We start from the raw sequence: 17094 nt of genomic DNA on the forward strand, positions 1-17094 counted from the left end.
AATACAAGAAATCTAAAAGGGTCTTGTATTCTGCAACTGGAAGTATCTCTTATTAATAAAGACACTAGCCTGTTTAAGAGTCTAGTGGGCTTAGCCATGTTCTTCAACTACTGCCAGTACTTGAGCAAGATTTCAGAATGATCTATTTGTTTCAGACACAGTGGTAGAAACACTGTATCATCATAGCTGTTACTGCTCTTTTTTCCTCACTGGTATCACAGTCTCAGCAGCCAGCAAAGACTTAATTGTGAAAATGCACAAACCTAGAGTAATACGTTTAAGTTCCACGTTCTGAACTCTACCCCATCCTCTGTGCTATCAGAATAAAACCACACTTGATGACATGAGTTGATTTTTTTCTGAGCCCTAATGGTTTCTCCTCGTTGGAGCTAGTTTGTTAACTAAATCAGAAATCAATTTGCTTTTTGTGTAGGTGGTTTTATTCTGTTAGGTAGAACTAGTCATTGTTAAACTTCTGTTTATCACTTCCTACTGTTAGGAATGATGGAACTATCAAATGTTATTTGATGGCTTTAGTTTCTGATCAGATTAATTCTTTTCCTTCCATCTTTTTGACCTGCTTTTTATAAACAACTTTTATCATAAACAACTGTTAGTTTACCAAGCAATTAAGGATGTTGTGCATATTCTATAGCATGGTGCTTCTTCATTACAGGTATTACTGCTAACATCATAGAGTGTTGGTAAAAACTGATGGGAAATACTGCAGCATAGTGTAGTAACTTATGACCAGTTTAGAAACTGAGATAGATTTACCTAGGGATATATGTGCTCCCTCGTGCCCACCTTGGTTTTTAGTAAGTTGCATATTGTCTTTATAGATTTTATTCTTACAGATTGTTGTATTTTGTAGCTGACTTTTATTAAAGACATTTTTTTCTCTTCCCTTCCCCAAATTATTTTTCTATTTTCAGTGACGCCAAGTCCAGTGAAAGGCAAAGGGAAAGTGGGTCGCCCCACAGCTTCAAAGGCATCAAAGGAAAAGACTCCTTCTCCCAAAGAAGAAGATGAGGAACCGGAAAGCCCGCCAGAAAAGAAAACATCTACAAGCCCCCCACCCGAGAAATCTGGGGATGAAGGGTCTGAAGATGAAGCCCCTTCTGGGGAGGATTAAAAGTGATGATGGTCTGGGGAGAGATTTTATTAAAAAAAAAAGAAAAAAAAAGAAAAAAGAGGGAGGAAAAAAAAGAACCTACTTAAGATAGAACATGGTTTTGGCTATGGCTTGACTCATGGGCTTTCAGTGCTTTTTTCCATTTGTTGAAAGTAACATTTCTCTCTCTCTCTCTTTTTTTTTTTTTTTTTTAAAAGCAAACCATTGTATGTTTAAGTGTTTAAGTTACCTTTTTGTCTATTGGTCTCTTTGCCAGCCCTCCCCTTTCCCAATGAAAGCCATGTCAAATTAATCACTGGATTGACTGCTTCATCTTTTTATTTTTAATGAAAGGTGTACCACAGTTGTAAAGCAATAAGATTTGAGATGAACACTATTGAAACTTTGCTTTTTGCTAAAAAATAGCAAGTTGAATAGTAATCAAAAAACATAGAAAGATTTTAGTTCAAAATGATTGCTCCTTTCTCTACCTGGACTTTTAAAAAATCAATTGTCATCTAATATGAGTTTATTTGTCTATAGACACAAGTATCAATGTCTAAAAAAAATCATGACTTTAAACTTCCACTGATGAGGCAGGTAGGAGATAAAGATGAATTCTGAACTGTTACTAAAAGTACTCATTTTTTACCTTGTAGGGAGGGTGGGCAATGGGGTTACCTGACCTTATTTGAGGGTATGGGCTTTCTTTTTTATTTCATCACTTGTTATCTCAAAGAGACTCGGAGCCAGTGATCCTTTTATCCTGCTACAGTCTTTAGGGAGCTAAAAAAAAAAAAAAAAGCAGGGGCTGCCAAAACTCTTGATTTCATATTTCCTTCTCTAAATATATATGTATCCTGTTTTTTGGATAAAATTTTACCAAGAATCCAAAAAAAAAAAAGCCCTAGAATTTAATCAACAAGATCAGTCTACACGTCACAGTGGATTTCTTTTCAAACTGACAATGTTTAGGTTTTAAGCAAATAAAGTTCCAGTTAATGTGAAACTCAGTCACAGAGAGTTGAGATTTTTCCTTTATGAAATAGAATTGACATTCTTTTATGCTATAAATGTGCATTCAGGTCCCATTAACCATGCTCTGCTTTTATTTGGGGATAGAACATTTTCTTTTTCATATCCCGATCTTCCCATTTCTTCATAGAAATGTGATAAGAAGTACATCCCTGTGATCCTGCTGCTTTGTAGGGCACCACTGCACACCCTACCCCGAGTGCCGACCACCTCTGCTATAGGACACTATTTTCCTGGCCCTATTCTTCACTTACTTCCCATCCTGTCCTTGACTAGGAATATGTTAAATGCTGCTCCCATACAATTCAGTTAGCTCTTGTCTTTTTATTTGGTCCAACCCCTGCTTTACTGCTCATGCTGCTTAAAGCAGGAGGGACTAGAGAAACAAGGCATTTTAGGAGGCCTGTGTGCAGTTGAAAACCGACTTTTACACGCCTTATAAAAGCAGTCAGGAGATAGATCCATAGGTTTGATCCTTCACATCTGATACCAGGCGCTAATGGGAACAAGGTTTAAAGGGTCCTGGTATGCTAATAAATTGAAAAATTAGTGAAATTTAGACTTCTGCCTTTTTTTTCCTGCCTTTTAATCTAGATTTGCTTCCTCAATATCCTACTTTGTGGTTTACTAGGAACATGCTTACTCTGATTTTTTTTAAAAAAACACACAGTGGCAGAGTCATTTCACTATTGCACTGTGTGTTAAAGAATGAATAAGGAGTTTTCAGTTACGTGGCCAAAAATACAGGACTTGAACATAAATAGCAGTTGGATCATTCTCTTTCATGACGGTTAAATTCAGAGGTGTGAACTTTGTAATGAGGGTGTTAAAGATTAATCTATTTGCCTAAATGGGTTTGTTCAGGTATCCATTTTTAACAAAGAAGTTTGTGTTCATATAGTAAAAGACCTATCAGTGTTTCCACCATGCACTTCTATTTTTTAGGAGTTTATAATTTTAAGTCTTACATTCCTATAACATTTGGGCTTTTCTTAGGTTATGTTTCGTGAAGATTTGGGGGGAGGGCTCTTTTAAAACTTCAGCCTCAGTTGTTTAACAGTCTCTTTAATATATTAATCTGCACTAACATCTCTGTGATATACGCACATATTTTAGAGGTAATCATGTCTTCTAGATTACTTGTGTGCATTTGATTGGGCTTCTTGTTTAGAGTCCCTTTTAAAATTAATTCATTAGATTGAAAGATGTATTCTATATTTCTGATAGACTGGACAGAAGGATCTGTGTCCCCAAGTGAGACAGGCTCTGAATAACCTTTGTTTTCTCCACTTTTTATTGATGATTTAAAACACTCTAGTCTTCCCCTCAAATCATGCATGCAAATAGGAGGACAGTGGTGGTGACTCAACTGGATACAGGTGCTCAATAGTCAGGCTTGATAGTGATGTCAGGACGCATTACAAGCTGTAAGCCGATACTGACTGGCCATTGGCACCATCCTTGACTAACCTTCCTCTTTTTCTCTAGTGTGCCTATGGTGAAATGGCAATAGCATTCACTGTCGTATTTTGCAGTGCTCAGGAAGTGGGACGTTAACTTTGAAGGTGCTTGTTTGTATTAGCTCTGCTAGGTTTACCTCTACAACGTAGATTTCGGCAGCTATGCTGACTGACACTACATTCTAGTTCTTAAGATTTTTTTTCCAGATCCCCCCTTCCCCAGCTAGACATACGTAGCATACTTTCATCTTATTCAATCTTTCTGTAACCTGCTGCTGCTTTTAGTCCTTCTCACCTCAGATCGGAATCAATGGAGTGGGCCCAGAGGATACATTTTAATTCCAGTAATGGTAGGTAGATTTGTCCTGTTTTCTAAAACATCTCCTCATTTCATATTTCCACTCCATATTGATTCCATAAGGGAAAATTAATGGGTGTTTCCTCCTTTAGGGAGGTAATGCAAAGAGTGTGGACATCTTCTAATCTTGAGGAACAGTAGTTGATTTCCCTTGAAGGAGCTTACATATTGACTGTTTTCACAATAACCTGTTTGCCCCAGTTCAATCCTCAGTTTAATACTTAATTTGGTACTGGCTCAAATAGCATTTTCTTACAGATAACAAATCAAGAGTGAAATTTGAGGTTATACTCCAGTAAAGTTTTTAACACTTGTGAATATGGTCAGCTAGACTAAACTTGACTTTTTTTTTTTTTAATGGCTTTTTTATCTGTGAACATTCAGATAAGTGGATTTTCAAGTACTGGTTGGGGATGGGAATCGTGCTTTTCTTTAAACTTCAGTTTACGAGATGCTTTGAGAGCGTTAGGCAAAAGCAGAAATAAATATCAGGAGCAACGGGGAAAGCTTTATAAAAGATCATGGTGGCCATCGTTGCAGCTTTGAAGAATGAGTGCTGGCTTGAACAGTTCTTTGCCTGCATCATTGGTAGCTGCACTGAAAAGAAAAAACTTTCACCTTAAGAATTTGAAAAGGAAGAAACCTGGACTCTGGTCTTCATGGCATTTAGACTGAGATACTTAAACAGAACAGAAGTAATACGCATTTCCTGCCACAGGATAGGGAAAATGTAACAAGCTGGTTGCTCTTGAGGTTAGAAAATTGTCTGTTTCTCTGTGGATGAAGCTGGATTTACTTGAAAATGGAGAGTTGGCTTATTGTTTGAATATTGGGACATCAAGCTATCTATAGCCAAGTTTCAGTCGCAACCAGTTTTCCCTTTGTCTGGGGTAAATTCGATACAAAATGATTCTTTTTGAATCCTGAATCCGTAAATTACACTTTTTTTTTTCAAATTCACAAAATTCACAGTGGTGCTGACTGTGTAATAACCACTATTGGGAAACATCCCGTAAACCTGCCTGTTGCCATGCCAATGGAGTGACTGAACTGGTGACATCTGTTTGAGCATGCTTTGTGTGGCTGGTAGAATGCCACCGTTGTGCATACACTTTGTACATCAGGGGTGAAGGGAGGGTTTTCTAGATTATTGGGGGAGGGTAAAATTGGGATTTTTTTGTTGTTCCTTTTTTGATGGGGTGTGGGGGTATAGTACTCAGCTTATGCCCTAAAATAACATGTATAAAAACCCCTGAAGTATTGTGTGGGTGTGTATGTGTGAGTGTGTGTTTGTATATGTCTGGCAATTAAAGCTTTGTCTTCTGGAACTTAGTGAATTCTTTTCTCTTTTTCCTCCAGAAGTATTTGTTACAAGATTTGTAAATAAGAGCTCTACTTAGTTTGTTTACCATGAACATGTTGCAGTAAACCTTATGCATCTAATTCCTACAAGGTTAAAGAAAGGCTTTTAGACTTGCCAGGTTAAGCAACAGCCAAGTTCTCAGTAATTGTTTGCCTTGATTTATCTTTTAGACTTCATTTTGCCTGCTCTAAAACTCCCAGTCTTCCTTGATTTTAGTCCTTAATCTTTTATGTTCTGAGCAGGAAGGGTAAAAGACAGGAACCTGCTTCACTGTATTAACTAGTCCATGGGCTGAGACCGGGGCATCTCTTTTCTTCATACTGCAATGTTGCTAGATACATGATCAGACACCAGAGGGTTGGGCATTCTTGCAATACCTTAACAGTGCTGAAATCTGCAGCATGGTACTAAGGAAGTTAAAGTTTGAATGTAACCACTTTATTTAAAAGGTTTTTTTCTTTAATTTAAATGAAATGGGGTTGAAGTGAACATGATTTTGTTGACCATGTTCGTGAATTATAGATGCAACATGCATTGGTAGAATCGTGTGATGGTCTTTTGTGATACTTAATTTTTACATATCCCAGTCTCTGTATGTATCTGCATAGACAAAGAAAAAACAAACTCCTGCTTTGCTTTTATTGAAGGGTTTCCAGGACTGCGTGTCTGCTCCTGAGCTCTGTTTTAAGTATGTGTATCCTTTGCTTGTATTTTGTATTAAAAAAATAAGAAAAAGAACCCTTTATTGTTGAGCATGTTGGCATTGTCCCCTTTATTTTTTTCTCTTTTTGGGACATATGAAGCAAGTTATTCTTTTTCTGTATCTTTTTTTCTTTTGTAAACTTTTTTTTGTTTTGTTTAAAAATGGCTTTATAAAAGGGCTTTTATAACCCAGATGTGTGCTCTGTGTACTTCTTGTAACACTTTAAAGCAAACACACTAACTTACACAGCTTTGTTAATCAGCTCCCAGTTTAGCCTGACTTTGGGGGAACTTATTTCCCTAATAAATTATTTAGAAACTTTAACAGTGACCATCCCTGTTGTTGGTAAAAGATAAGCATGTCTTGGTTCAAAAGTTAGTACCTCAGGATGGAATCAAGAAGCAGTAGACTTACCAGTTTGATTAATTAAGGGAGCACTGGACTGGGTGCATAAGGATTCTTAATTAGCATTTTTTTCTCATGTTTACATCCAAGGTTATGAAGTGTTGTGGAAAGCAAAGTTTAACAATCATATATAATAAAAGATAATGTTTATACTCACAAAACACACTTGCATTCAATTCCAAATACCCATAAGAACTACACTGAATTTTGAATTAAAGATTACTTCTTAGGTGGAGAATGTGGTACACGATCCCTCTTTAGAACTGGGCTGATATTGTAGCTATTAGGGCTTTTTTCTTTTTAACTTTTCCTCTTGTTTACATACTTGCCTTGTCAGCCAAATACTATAATTGAAATGTAAATTTGGCTTTGAAATTATATGCTTTGTGCACCCTGTTATCCGTCAGTGACTAACTTTTTAAATTTTTTTTTCTTTTTTCTTTTTCTTTTTTTTTTTTGAGACGGAGTCTTGCTCTTGTTGCCCAGGCTGGAGTGCAATGACATGATCTCAGCTCACTGCAAACTCCACCTCCCGGGTTCAAGTGATTCTCCTGCCTCAGCCTCCCAAGTAGCTGGGATTACAGGCATACACCACCACACCTGGCTAATTTTTGTATTTTTAGTACAGACGGGGTTTCACTATGTTGGCCAGGCTGGTCTTGAACTCCTGATCTCAAGTGATCTGCCCACCTTGGCCTCCCAAAGTTCTAGGATTATAGGCGTGAGCCACCCCTCCCGGCCATTTTTTTCTTTTTCGGAGATATGAGAGTCTTGCTATGTTGCCTGGGCTGGTCTCAAATTCCTGGACTCAAGGGATCCTCCTGCTTCAGCTTCCCCAGTAGCTCAGATTACAGGTGCAGGCACACTGCCCACATACATTTATTTCTTAATATAATGAGTTGTCTCAGGTTAAAGTTGAATTTGGATGAGCATTAACCATCTACTTTTCCTCATAATCCTTAAGTATTTTATGGATAACATAGACAATTTTATGTTTCAGGACAGTGCTGAAGAAATGCAGTCTGATTTAAAGGATTTCAAAAACCAACAAGTGGATAAACAGATGAAGAGAGGTTAAAACACACTTGGAGCTACCTAGACTCCTATCCATGAACATCGGTATACAGTACTACACTGTAGTTGTGCAACACATATTACCTCATTTAATTTTTCCAACAACTGTGAGATCGGCAAGTGTTTGTTCTTCCAATATTGTAAAGAATAACCTGGTTCAGGTAAGATGAGGTTTTATGTGGTACCTGATGTAGCTAGTATGTAGTACAACAAGGGTTTGAATCAGTGCTGTGTGCTTTAAGTTATCACAGTTGTTCGTTCTAAAGCCAGCTCCCTTTGGTATACATGGGTCCCTTAAGCCTTCTTCCTGGTATTGCGCTTTTGAGCATTTTGCTGTTCTCTCACATCTCGCAGTAACAGTGATACTTGAACCAGTCCAATGAGTTACATCAAAGATTTAATGGGGAAAGTCGGAAACTTCAATGAGTAAGGAGATTTCTCATTGAATACTTCGGTTTGCTTGAAAATCCTGGTGACCCCTAGACACAAAGCCTCAAATTATTTAAAAGCTTTTATTTTCTGATTATGTCTCATGATAGTGACTGTTGAGGAAAATGTTCGTCATGTTGACTATATAGCAGTTACAGTCTGCCAGTAGAGGGCAGTGTTTGTCCTCCATAGATAGTGGAATGCTTGCTCTCCCCATCTCATTTTTAGATACTATCAGACTAGGCTCAGGACATTTTTAGATACTGTCGGCTAGGCTCAGTTGATATTCTGCAAGTGTATCGACACCTTGCCACTTACTTGGGTTATCGAAGCCCTGTGATCAGTGTACCCAGTTAACATCCTAATGTATGTAGCAGCAATCTTTTCTGAATTTTAAATAGGAAGTAGAATTTCTTGATTCATGCACATCTGTCCTCTTGTGTTGTTCCCTCTTTACATCTCCTAAGCCTATGTGGATAACATCCCAAAATAAAAGTGCAGACTGAAATTTCAAAATGCAGCTGTGAACTCTTTGCCCTATTTTGAAACAGGTGTTGTCTTTGAAATTGCCTTCCAGCTCAAAAGCCTTGTTTCTTGTACAAGCAGCACTGATATGTGTTCACACACAACAAATACTTAGATTTGTTTTCAAGGTAATGTGGTAGTTTGTGTTCCTTTATCTTGATGACATGCTTCTCTTTTCCTCCATTATCTTAATAGAATAGATAGGTACTCATTTTGACATGCTTTGGCTGGGTCACCACCAAGAGAAATCAGTATTATTCATGGGTGTGCCCCCTGGTTCAATAGTAAACCCTGCACAAATATTGTGAAATAAATGCTGTGTTAATTCTGGGGTCAGGGAGTGAGAGGGTACAGCCAGAGTTCCCATCCTAATAAAGCAAATAATTACTTTAAAATATGATAACAAAATGTTGGAAATAATTGTTTGCCTTGATTTAGCAGTAAGCTGGCACCCAGAAGGGATTTGTTTAAAAATCTAACTTTAAGGAACAGGTTGATCAAGGAAGAGTACACATATATATTATTATTGGTAATGTTTTAGCTATTAAATTGAATACACAAACCCTTTTATTAGAATGTGTAAGACCACCTCCTTGGCTGATGTACAATGCAATGTGTGTAATAGTTATACTTTTTCCATCTTGGGAAGAAATACAAATACACAGTCTATATGTAGTCAGGGCTCTCCTGATTATAAGAGATTAGGGTAGATGGGTAAAGTAAGGCTCTGAAGGAGATAGAAAGTCATTGATCCAAGAAAAATGATAGCCTAAATTTTAGGATATGATAACTACCAATTTGGTAACCCTAGCTGATTGGTTATCTGGTAAGAAGTGTCTCATCCATAAAGAACTGAACGTGTGTAGTAATATAATTAACAAAAAATAAGGTGCAGTGGCTCACACCTGTAATCTCAACATTTTCAGAAGCTGAGGCAGGAGGATTGCTTGAGGCCAGGAGTTCATACCAGCCTGGAAAACAGTGAGATCCTGTCTCTACAAAAACAAAATAAACAAGTTAGCTGGGTATAGTGGCATGCACCTGTAATCCCAGCTACTGGGGAGGCTTAGGAGGAAGAATCACCTGAGCCCAGGAGTTCAAGGCTGCAGTGAGCTATGGTCGCACCACTGCACTCCAGCCTGGGAGACAGAATGAGACCCTGTCTCTTAAAAGATAAAAAGAAATAACGAAAAATAGATTGTGAAACACTGGTGTTTACCAAGAAGTGTGTAGACAGTGACCCACACTGGATCCTCATTTTGTGGCTATAAATTGGGTCTCTTGTGGTTCACTAATTCAGCCTAGAGGAATACAAATACTAAACACTTTAAAAATATCGTTTTACTTCTAAGGTAATCAGGAATAATGATATAGCTAAGCTCTTTTATAAGGCACTAAATGTCTTTAGGAATCAAAGACTCAATGGACGTTCTGTTTAGACCTTGGAACATAATCTGGGGCTTCAGTAACCTGACTTCAAATCTAATGCATGCCACATCTCAGTTACAAACCCCAAGCTCCCCGTTTTGTCTTTTCCTCCCGCTTCTGACCTAATTAACCCCATCTTTCTTTTCCTTCTTGTGTGTGTGTATGTGTGCGTGTGTGTGTGTGTGTGTGTGTATGAACAGTTAGTTTCCATGGGGTTAGTGTTTTTGAGGCAAAAATATTGTTTATACATCAACTAGATAGCCCTAGAGGTGGATGGGGAACCAGCTGTTCGGTAGAGAGCCACACAGTTGGCCTGAGTACAAGATAAATAGCATTCCTAAGCTCTATTGTAGGGAATGCTGGTGTGACTTGAAGTACACAGGATATACACAGTATCTAGTTCAAAAGAGTGGTTTTTGTGCTAAACCTTATAAAATCACCAGTCCTGGGCCATTGGCAAAGCAAGTCAGTCCTTTTCTCACCTTGCTTTCCTTCTTTCTCTTGCCATGCACTTAAGGGAAGCAGTAAGACCTCTAATATTTAGCTCTTGGGCTACTCTTCTCTAGAAGTCAACACCATTGCACAGTCACTGTGCAATGAGAGAAGCAGATGGCTCTCTCTCTGGGAGAGCTAAGTCTAAGTAAGGACACACTAATAATACCAGACAGTGGAAACAGGAGTTCTTAGAGCATGTGTTGCTTCCACAGGTCACCTCTGAATTAGCCAGCAATATTTATTGACAATGAAAATTGTGGTGACTATATTCCACCAAAAATTGGGATCTGTGCTACAATGAAGAGTTCTTTCATATTCCTCAACAGAAAAAACAGTTTAAGGTATAGTTTGGTTCTCATGATATTGGCATGTCTGGATACTTCTATGGTTTAAGGGACTGAAGCAGACAATGTTGAAAACTGGAGTATTCCAGGTAATGTATGTGAATAGTATAAAAAGTGCAACAGGTGTTCCACAGCAGAGTTCAGAACAACACATTGTGCTAACTATAGCATGAGTAGTCATTTGTTTTATTTGAACCCCCAATCACTTTTCCTTGTCTGGCGACCTGCTTTGGAGAAGCTATGTGGCTGGTTGCAGATGAAGTCAGATCAATCGGCAGGGTGATCTTGGGCAAGTCAGCTTATCCACCTACCTCCCACTCTATGCTCGTTTCTTCTTTTTATATAATGAGGATTATAAGGGACTGATTCTCCTCTGCTTCAAAGGGACATTATGGGGCCGGGCACTGTGGCTCATGCCTGTAATCCCAGCACTTTGGGAGACAAAGGCAGGCGGATCGCCTGAGATCAGGAGTTCGAGACCAGCCTGGCCAACATGGTGAAACCTGTCTTCTACTAAAAATACAAAAATTAGCTAGGTGTGGTGGCAGGCGCCTGTAATCCCAACTACTTGGGAGGCTGAGGCATGAGAATTGCTTGAACCCGGGAGATGGAAGTTGCAGTGAGCCAAGATTGCGCCATTGCACTCCAGCCTGGGTGACAAAGCGAGAGTCCGTCTAAAAAAAACAAAAAAAACCCAAAAGGACATTATGAGAATAAGTGAGGCCATGGGTACTTAATGCCTGGAACATAAGCTGTCTATGCACATATGTTGCTATTGGCACTGTAGACCAACTAGCCTCAAACAAAAGCAGCGATGTACCTCCAGGCAAGGTTTATGGGGGCTGAAAACCTCATTCCTGCAGAACTGAAATCCTTTTAGCTTTGTCTCTGAAGTATAAATGAGTTATTTATTAGTAAGAACACTAACTCTTGCAGAAAGGTAAACTTTAACCAGCTCACAGTATAGGATGGTTTTAGAGGGGAGGGAAGAGTGACAGTAACTTCCAAGTCACCTGCACTAGTAAAAGTTTTGTTTTGTTTTGTTTTTTCCCAGTGTACGTACACAGAATTATTGATTGGATCTTGAATGCTTCTTTAGCTTCTCCTAGGAAAAAAAGAATTTTATCCAATGGTTTCAAACTGTATTTCTAGTTATGGGATATATATTACAAGTGAGAGAACATTCATTTTGGACTGGAAACCTAATTACAAATACTTGTCAATAGCATATTTTCAGTCTATGAAATCATCCTATTTTTGTGTCCTTGATCTTTCAAGTTCAATACCAGAAAGGAAGCCACAAAACTTACTGGAGCCATGATTGGGGACAGAATCCTGGGGCTCAGCTGGGCTGTTTTACTGATGAAATGTGACATCCTGTGTTCTCACAATACTGAAGTCTCACTAGAATGCTTTTTGTGGGTGGCCCCTATCATGAGACCCTTACATAGACTGATAACATTTTGGCAATTGAACCCCAGGGACAAGCTATAAGATAGACACCGCCCTCATCCCCCGCAAATTCTCTTCAATCTTTGGGGAAGAAAGGCCCAATTTCAACATAGTGAAGAGGCCCTTTTTAAAAGTTTGATTTATCTAAGTTGAGTAACAGACTGTATAAATACTGAAATTTTGGTCAGGAGCCTGTTATCTTGTAATACCCTCTTCCTCTAGATTGCTAAGATCATCATTTGTGCTTCTTGGATTGATAAGATAACTCTCAGAAGTCTGAAGTTCCTCTTGTCATGTTATCTTGCTGAAGGAGATAGAACTAGTCATTTGGCTTTGGTAAAATTTTCACTTGTCTCAACCCAATTTCTATCACTGAGTTCTGTTAACGTGCATGACGCATGCTTCTCCCTCATTAGGCCTTTTGGACAAGTGTCAGCATTTAAGGTCGTGAGAACTGGATTTTGTTCCCTCTGAAGAGTATGATATTAAGAAAACTTAGCTAAAAACTAGGATAGCATTCTTTCCCCAGGCTTCGCTTTCACAACATTCTTGTGGAGTCAGAATGCTAACTTAGTTGGAGATAAACATAGGCAAGGCCAATTCTCACTCTGAAGGTGTTCAATGGTGAAGGAGTAGAGTGAGAAATAAGCACCTCTGCTTCTGGAGCCCCCTGTGTCTACCTACTTGACAAGCCAAGTTAGTTCTTGTTATGTCAGTCAGACTTGCACAGGAAGTTTCTTTGTTTTGGGTTTTTTGCTCTTGATTTTTCCTGTTTTACCATAAATTTTTTTTTTTTTTTTTTTTTTTTTTTGAGACAGAGTCTCACTCTGTCTCCCAGGAATGGAGTGCAGTGGTGCCATCTCGACTCACTGCAAGCTCCGCTTGCCGGGTTCACGCCATTCTCCTGCTTCAGCCTCCCGACTAGCTGGGACTACAGGCGCCCGCCACCACGCCCAGCTAATTTTTTGTGTTTTTAGTAGATACGGGGTTTCACCGTGTTAGACAGGATGGTCTCAATCTCCTGACCTCGTGATCCACCCGCCTCGGCCTCCCAAAGTGCTGGGATTACTGGCGTGAGGAACCACGCTCGGCCTTACCATAAGATTCTTAATTGAGAAACACGTATTCATTTTCTAATCAATATGACTGAAGAGAGGAGAGAGGCTAATAAGTAAATGCAACTGTTATACATATTGAGAAGCAAGGTATTAAGAATTCTACAATTTGAGGCTGGGGCGGTGGCTCACGCCTGTAATCCCAACACTTTGGGAGGCCGAGGTGGGCGGATCATGAGGTCAGGAGATCGAGACCATCCTGGCTAACACGGTGAAACCCCGTCTCTACTAAAAATACAAAAAAATTAGCCGGGCGTGGTGGCGGGCGCCTGTAGTCCCACCTACTCGCGAGGCTGAGGCGGGAGAATGGCGTGAAACCAGGAGGCGGAGCTTGCAGTGAGCCGAGATCGCACCACTGCACTCCAGCCTGGGCGACAGAGCCAGACTACGTCTCAAAAATAAAAATAAAAAAGAATTATGCAATTTGATATTCTTTGATTGCCCATAGAAAAGTGCTTTAAATCAGTGGTTCTCGAAATGTGGTCCCCGGATGGACCAGCAGTCTCAGCATCAGCTGGTAGCTTGTTCAAAATGCAAACTCTTGGGTCCCACCCCCAATCCATTAAATCAGAAACTCGGGATGAGACTTCGCAGTTTGGATTTAACAAGCCCTCCAGTTGATTCTGAGGCACACTAAGGTTTGACAACCACTGCTGGTTTAAATCATACCGAAGGGGCACACTAAGGTTTGACAACAACTCCTGGTTTAAATCATGCCGAAGGATCAGCTGGACTAAATTCTTATTCTTTCCTTCTTGGAAACGGCAACTTGGCCGGAGTGATGTTATTGAGACAGACCAATTATTGCACTGGGTTTGGTTTAACAACAATAACTAAATCCTATGGTTCCATCCTCATTTGCCATTCCTGGAAATAATTTTCTTCATTCTTGGATGTTTCATCCCTCTGATGGAGTCACTAGAGATGGAACTGACCTTTTCCTCTTCCATGAATTCCACTATCAGATGCCTCTTCAAGCATCTCCACTTTTTATCTTGTGACTTAAGAATCCTGGGTGCATTTGGACTTCCTATAGATTCAGGCCTTGGGTTTTTTTTCCTTCCTCTTTCTGAAAAGAAAACCGGATCCTGAAAATGTCTTTGACAAACCACAGATGTTTATGTTCAAGAGAGGAGCTAAGAGAACATATACAGTATCAGCCGTTAATAATCTACCTCTTACCCTGGAAAAACTGTGGCTCTTGTACTTTCTCCAACACTGTCTTAGTAGTAACCGCAGCTCCCCTTTATTGAGGGCTTACTATGTTCAAGGCATCCTCTTGAGCACTTATCCTGCCTTTTATCATTGAATCCTCACCACAGTCCCATGAGATACAGGTAATATTACTGTCCCCAATCTACAGAGAAAGAAACAGAGGTCTAGAGATGGTTAAGCAACAAAGCCTGACAACCACAACTGTTTGCAACCTTTTTATTGACTAAGGTCAGCACTGATTGGCTGCATTTTGCTTGCCTTTGCTTGTTTCCCAGAATATAGAGCCTCCAGCAGAAGCATCAGGGAGCAGTGAATTGACCAAAAATAGATGAAAAGAGAAACAGTGGGAAAAACTCTAGACAGAAAGTCAGGGACCTAGGTCTGAGTTCTGGCTCTCTGCTAACCAGCTGGGTCTTTGGGAACACAATCTCTCTGAGTCTCAGTTTCTGAGACTGTTAACCAGGTCAGTAACATCTACTTCTCAGGGTTGTAATAAGGATCATACATGAAACTGCCTGGCAAAAGGCCTTGCAGTAATATCTTCACCCTGGAAGATAAGAAGTTAATAGGACATCAGTAGCAGAAACAAGGAGCAGCCTTGGTTGCTGAGCCACCGTACCTTTCATTCTTGCTGCCGAGGGACGTTCCCTGTCTCCGTATTTTCTCTGGAGAGTGGGATGATGGTGCAAACTGGGTAAATAAGGGGAAAGGAGGGCAGGTTGGAATCCTACCATCCACCATGTCTCAGCGCTCCTGCGTCCCTCTGTGCCTCCCTGGGTGCCTTGCTTCAGACGCTATCTGTTAACTTATACTTGTTCTGTGAACTATCTGGCAAACAACACACTTCTTATGACATTCTGATACTTGTGGATGGAGCCAGGCAGAGGTCTCTGTTGGAATGCCCTAACATTCAGAAGGGCAACAATCAGGTCGGCCTCACAACATTCTCTTGGCTGGTCAGATCTCCCTGGTTAGGTGGTGGGTGGAGGGCATGATGGAAATGATAGGTAACTAGTACCCCTTGTGAGACACTGAATGTAGAAGCTCTACCCTAGGAAATGGGACCATAATAATAAGAGCTGGGCAGAGGGATGGGTTGGGAGTACGGTGAGCTCCCTCTTAGGCCTCTCTCTCTAATGCTGCAGTGGATTCCTAAAAAGGAGGGAAGGGCAGGTGGTGGGCAGGTGAGATGCAGAATAACCCCACACAGCTTTCTTGTTCCTTTTCCCTTGCTCCCTTGGTGCAGATGACTTGAGTTTATTTGAGCCTTGGAGAGGAAGACAGGCCACACTGGGTATTTCCCACCAGTCAGCTTTTTGCTCGCCTCCGCCTCCCTACATGGGCTTAGCAGAGTCAGAGTGTGGTGGGGAGGCCTGGAATTCACATCCACATCCACACATAGGTGGATAGACTCTTGATTGTCAGCCTTGTAGAACTACAGGCTCTCAGTCTTGCGGGGAGGTAGGGAAGAGCTGATGGTGAATAGAAAGTGAACAAGAAGCATGAAGCATGAAGAAAAGGACCACCTCCCTCTAGGAACTCAAGTTGCTCATGGCTAGGGGTGGTCCTGCACCCACCATCCTGAAGGGAAATGGTGGAGACTGATCTGAAAGAGGGCTTTGCACCTTTGTGGCCTAGAGACCCCTCCCCTCCAGCCTAGCTGTCAGGCTCAGTATTTGCTTAGTGTAGGCTTTCAGAATAAACAGTGGCGACCAGGTAAACAGGGCTGTACTCTTTACTTACAGAAGATATTGTTTTATTATTTGGCTGTGTTTCTCCTTTTTTTTTTTTTTGTTTTTTTTTTTTTTTTTTAATGTGCCACTGTGGAAGGGGATGCAAGCTGATCTGCCAGCTAGGTGGAGGACAAATTTTTTGTTAGTGGGGAGCTTTGCTTCCATTTTTTTTTTTCCTTGAGAGAAGAAAAATTGACCCAAAGTGATCAGGAAGTAATATATTGTTAAGTGGACAGTTTTGTGGGGCTTTTTTTTTTTTTTTCCTGTAGGATGGGGAAGAAGGAGAAATTTTTATCATAAGGAGTCAGACAAATGTTGGTTTATCTAAATCAGGATTTCTTTTTTTTTTTTTTTGAGACAGAATTTCACTCTTGTCACCAAGGCTGGAGTGCAATAGAGTGAGCCACCACCCCAGCCGAAATCAGGATTTTGTAACCTTAGCACGAATTGACAGATAATTCTTTGTTTTGGGGAGCTGTCCTGTGCATTGTAGGATGTTTACCAGCAACCCTGGCCTCTACCTATCAGATGCCAATAGCACTCTCTTCCCTAGTCATTTTGTTTTGTTTTGTTTTGCTTTGTTTTGTTTTTTTGAGATAGAGTTTCACTCTTTTTCCCAGGCTGGAGTGCAGTGGCAGGATCTCGGCTCACTGAAACCTCCACCTCCCGGTTTCAAGCAATTCTGCTTCCTCAGTCTCCCAAGTAGCTGAGATTACAGGCATGCGCCATCACGCGCTGCTAATTTTTGTAATTTTAATAGAGATGGGTTTCACCATGTTGGCCAGGCTGGTCTCGAACTCCTGACCTTGTGATCTGCCCACCTCAGCCTCCCAAAGTGCTGGGATT

The 17094-nt window shown here is 40.3% G+C and overlaps 1 protein-coding gene across 2 annotated transcripts in view; it reads left to right on the forward strand.

Moving 5' to 3' along the window:
* Positions 1-6224, forward strand: part of NUCKS1 (nuclear casein kinase and cyclin dependent kinase substrate 1) — a 37131-nt gene extending 30907 nt beyond the window's left edge. For both annotated transcript variants that reach the window (XM_514141.9, XM_009441299.5), the window contains exon 7: positions 936-6224. In XM_514141.9, coding sequence (XP_514141.3) covers positions 936-1135 — 200 coding nt within the window. In that variant the 3' untranslated portion in view covers positions 1136-6224. The remainder of the gene's footprint in view (positions 1-935) is intronic.
* Positions 6225-17094: the final 10870 nt, after the last annotated feature.

The sequence above is a fragment of the Pan troglodytes genome, chromosome 1, assembly GCF_028858775.2.
Source record: "Pan troglodytes isolate AG18354 chromosome 1, NHGRI_mPanTro3-v2.0_pri, whole genome shotgun sequence".
In the NCBI taxonomy this organism is placed as follows: Eukaryota; Metazoa; Chordata; class Mammalia; order Primates; family Hominidae; genus Pan; species Pan troglodytes.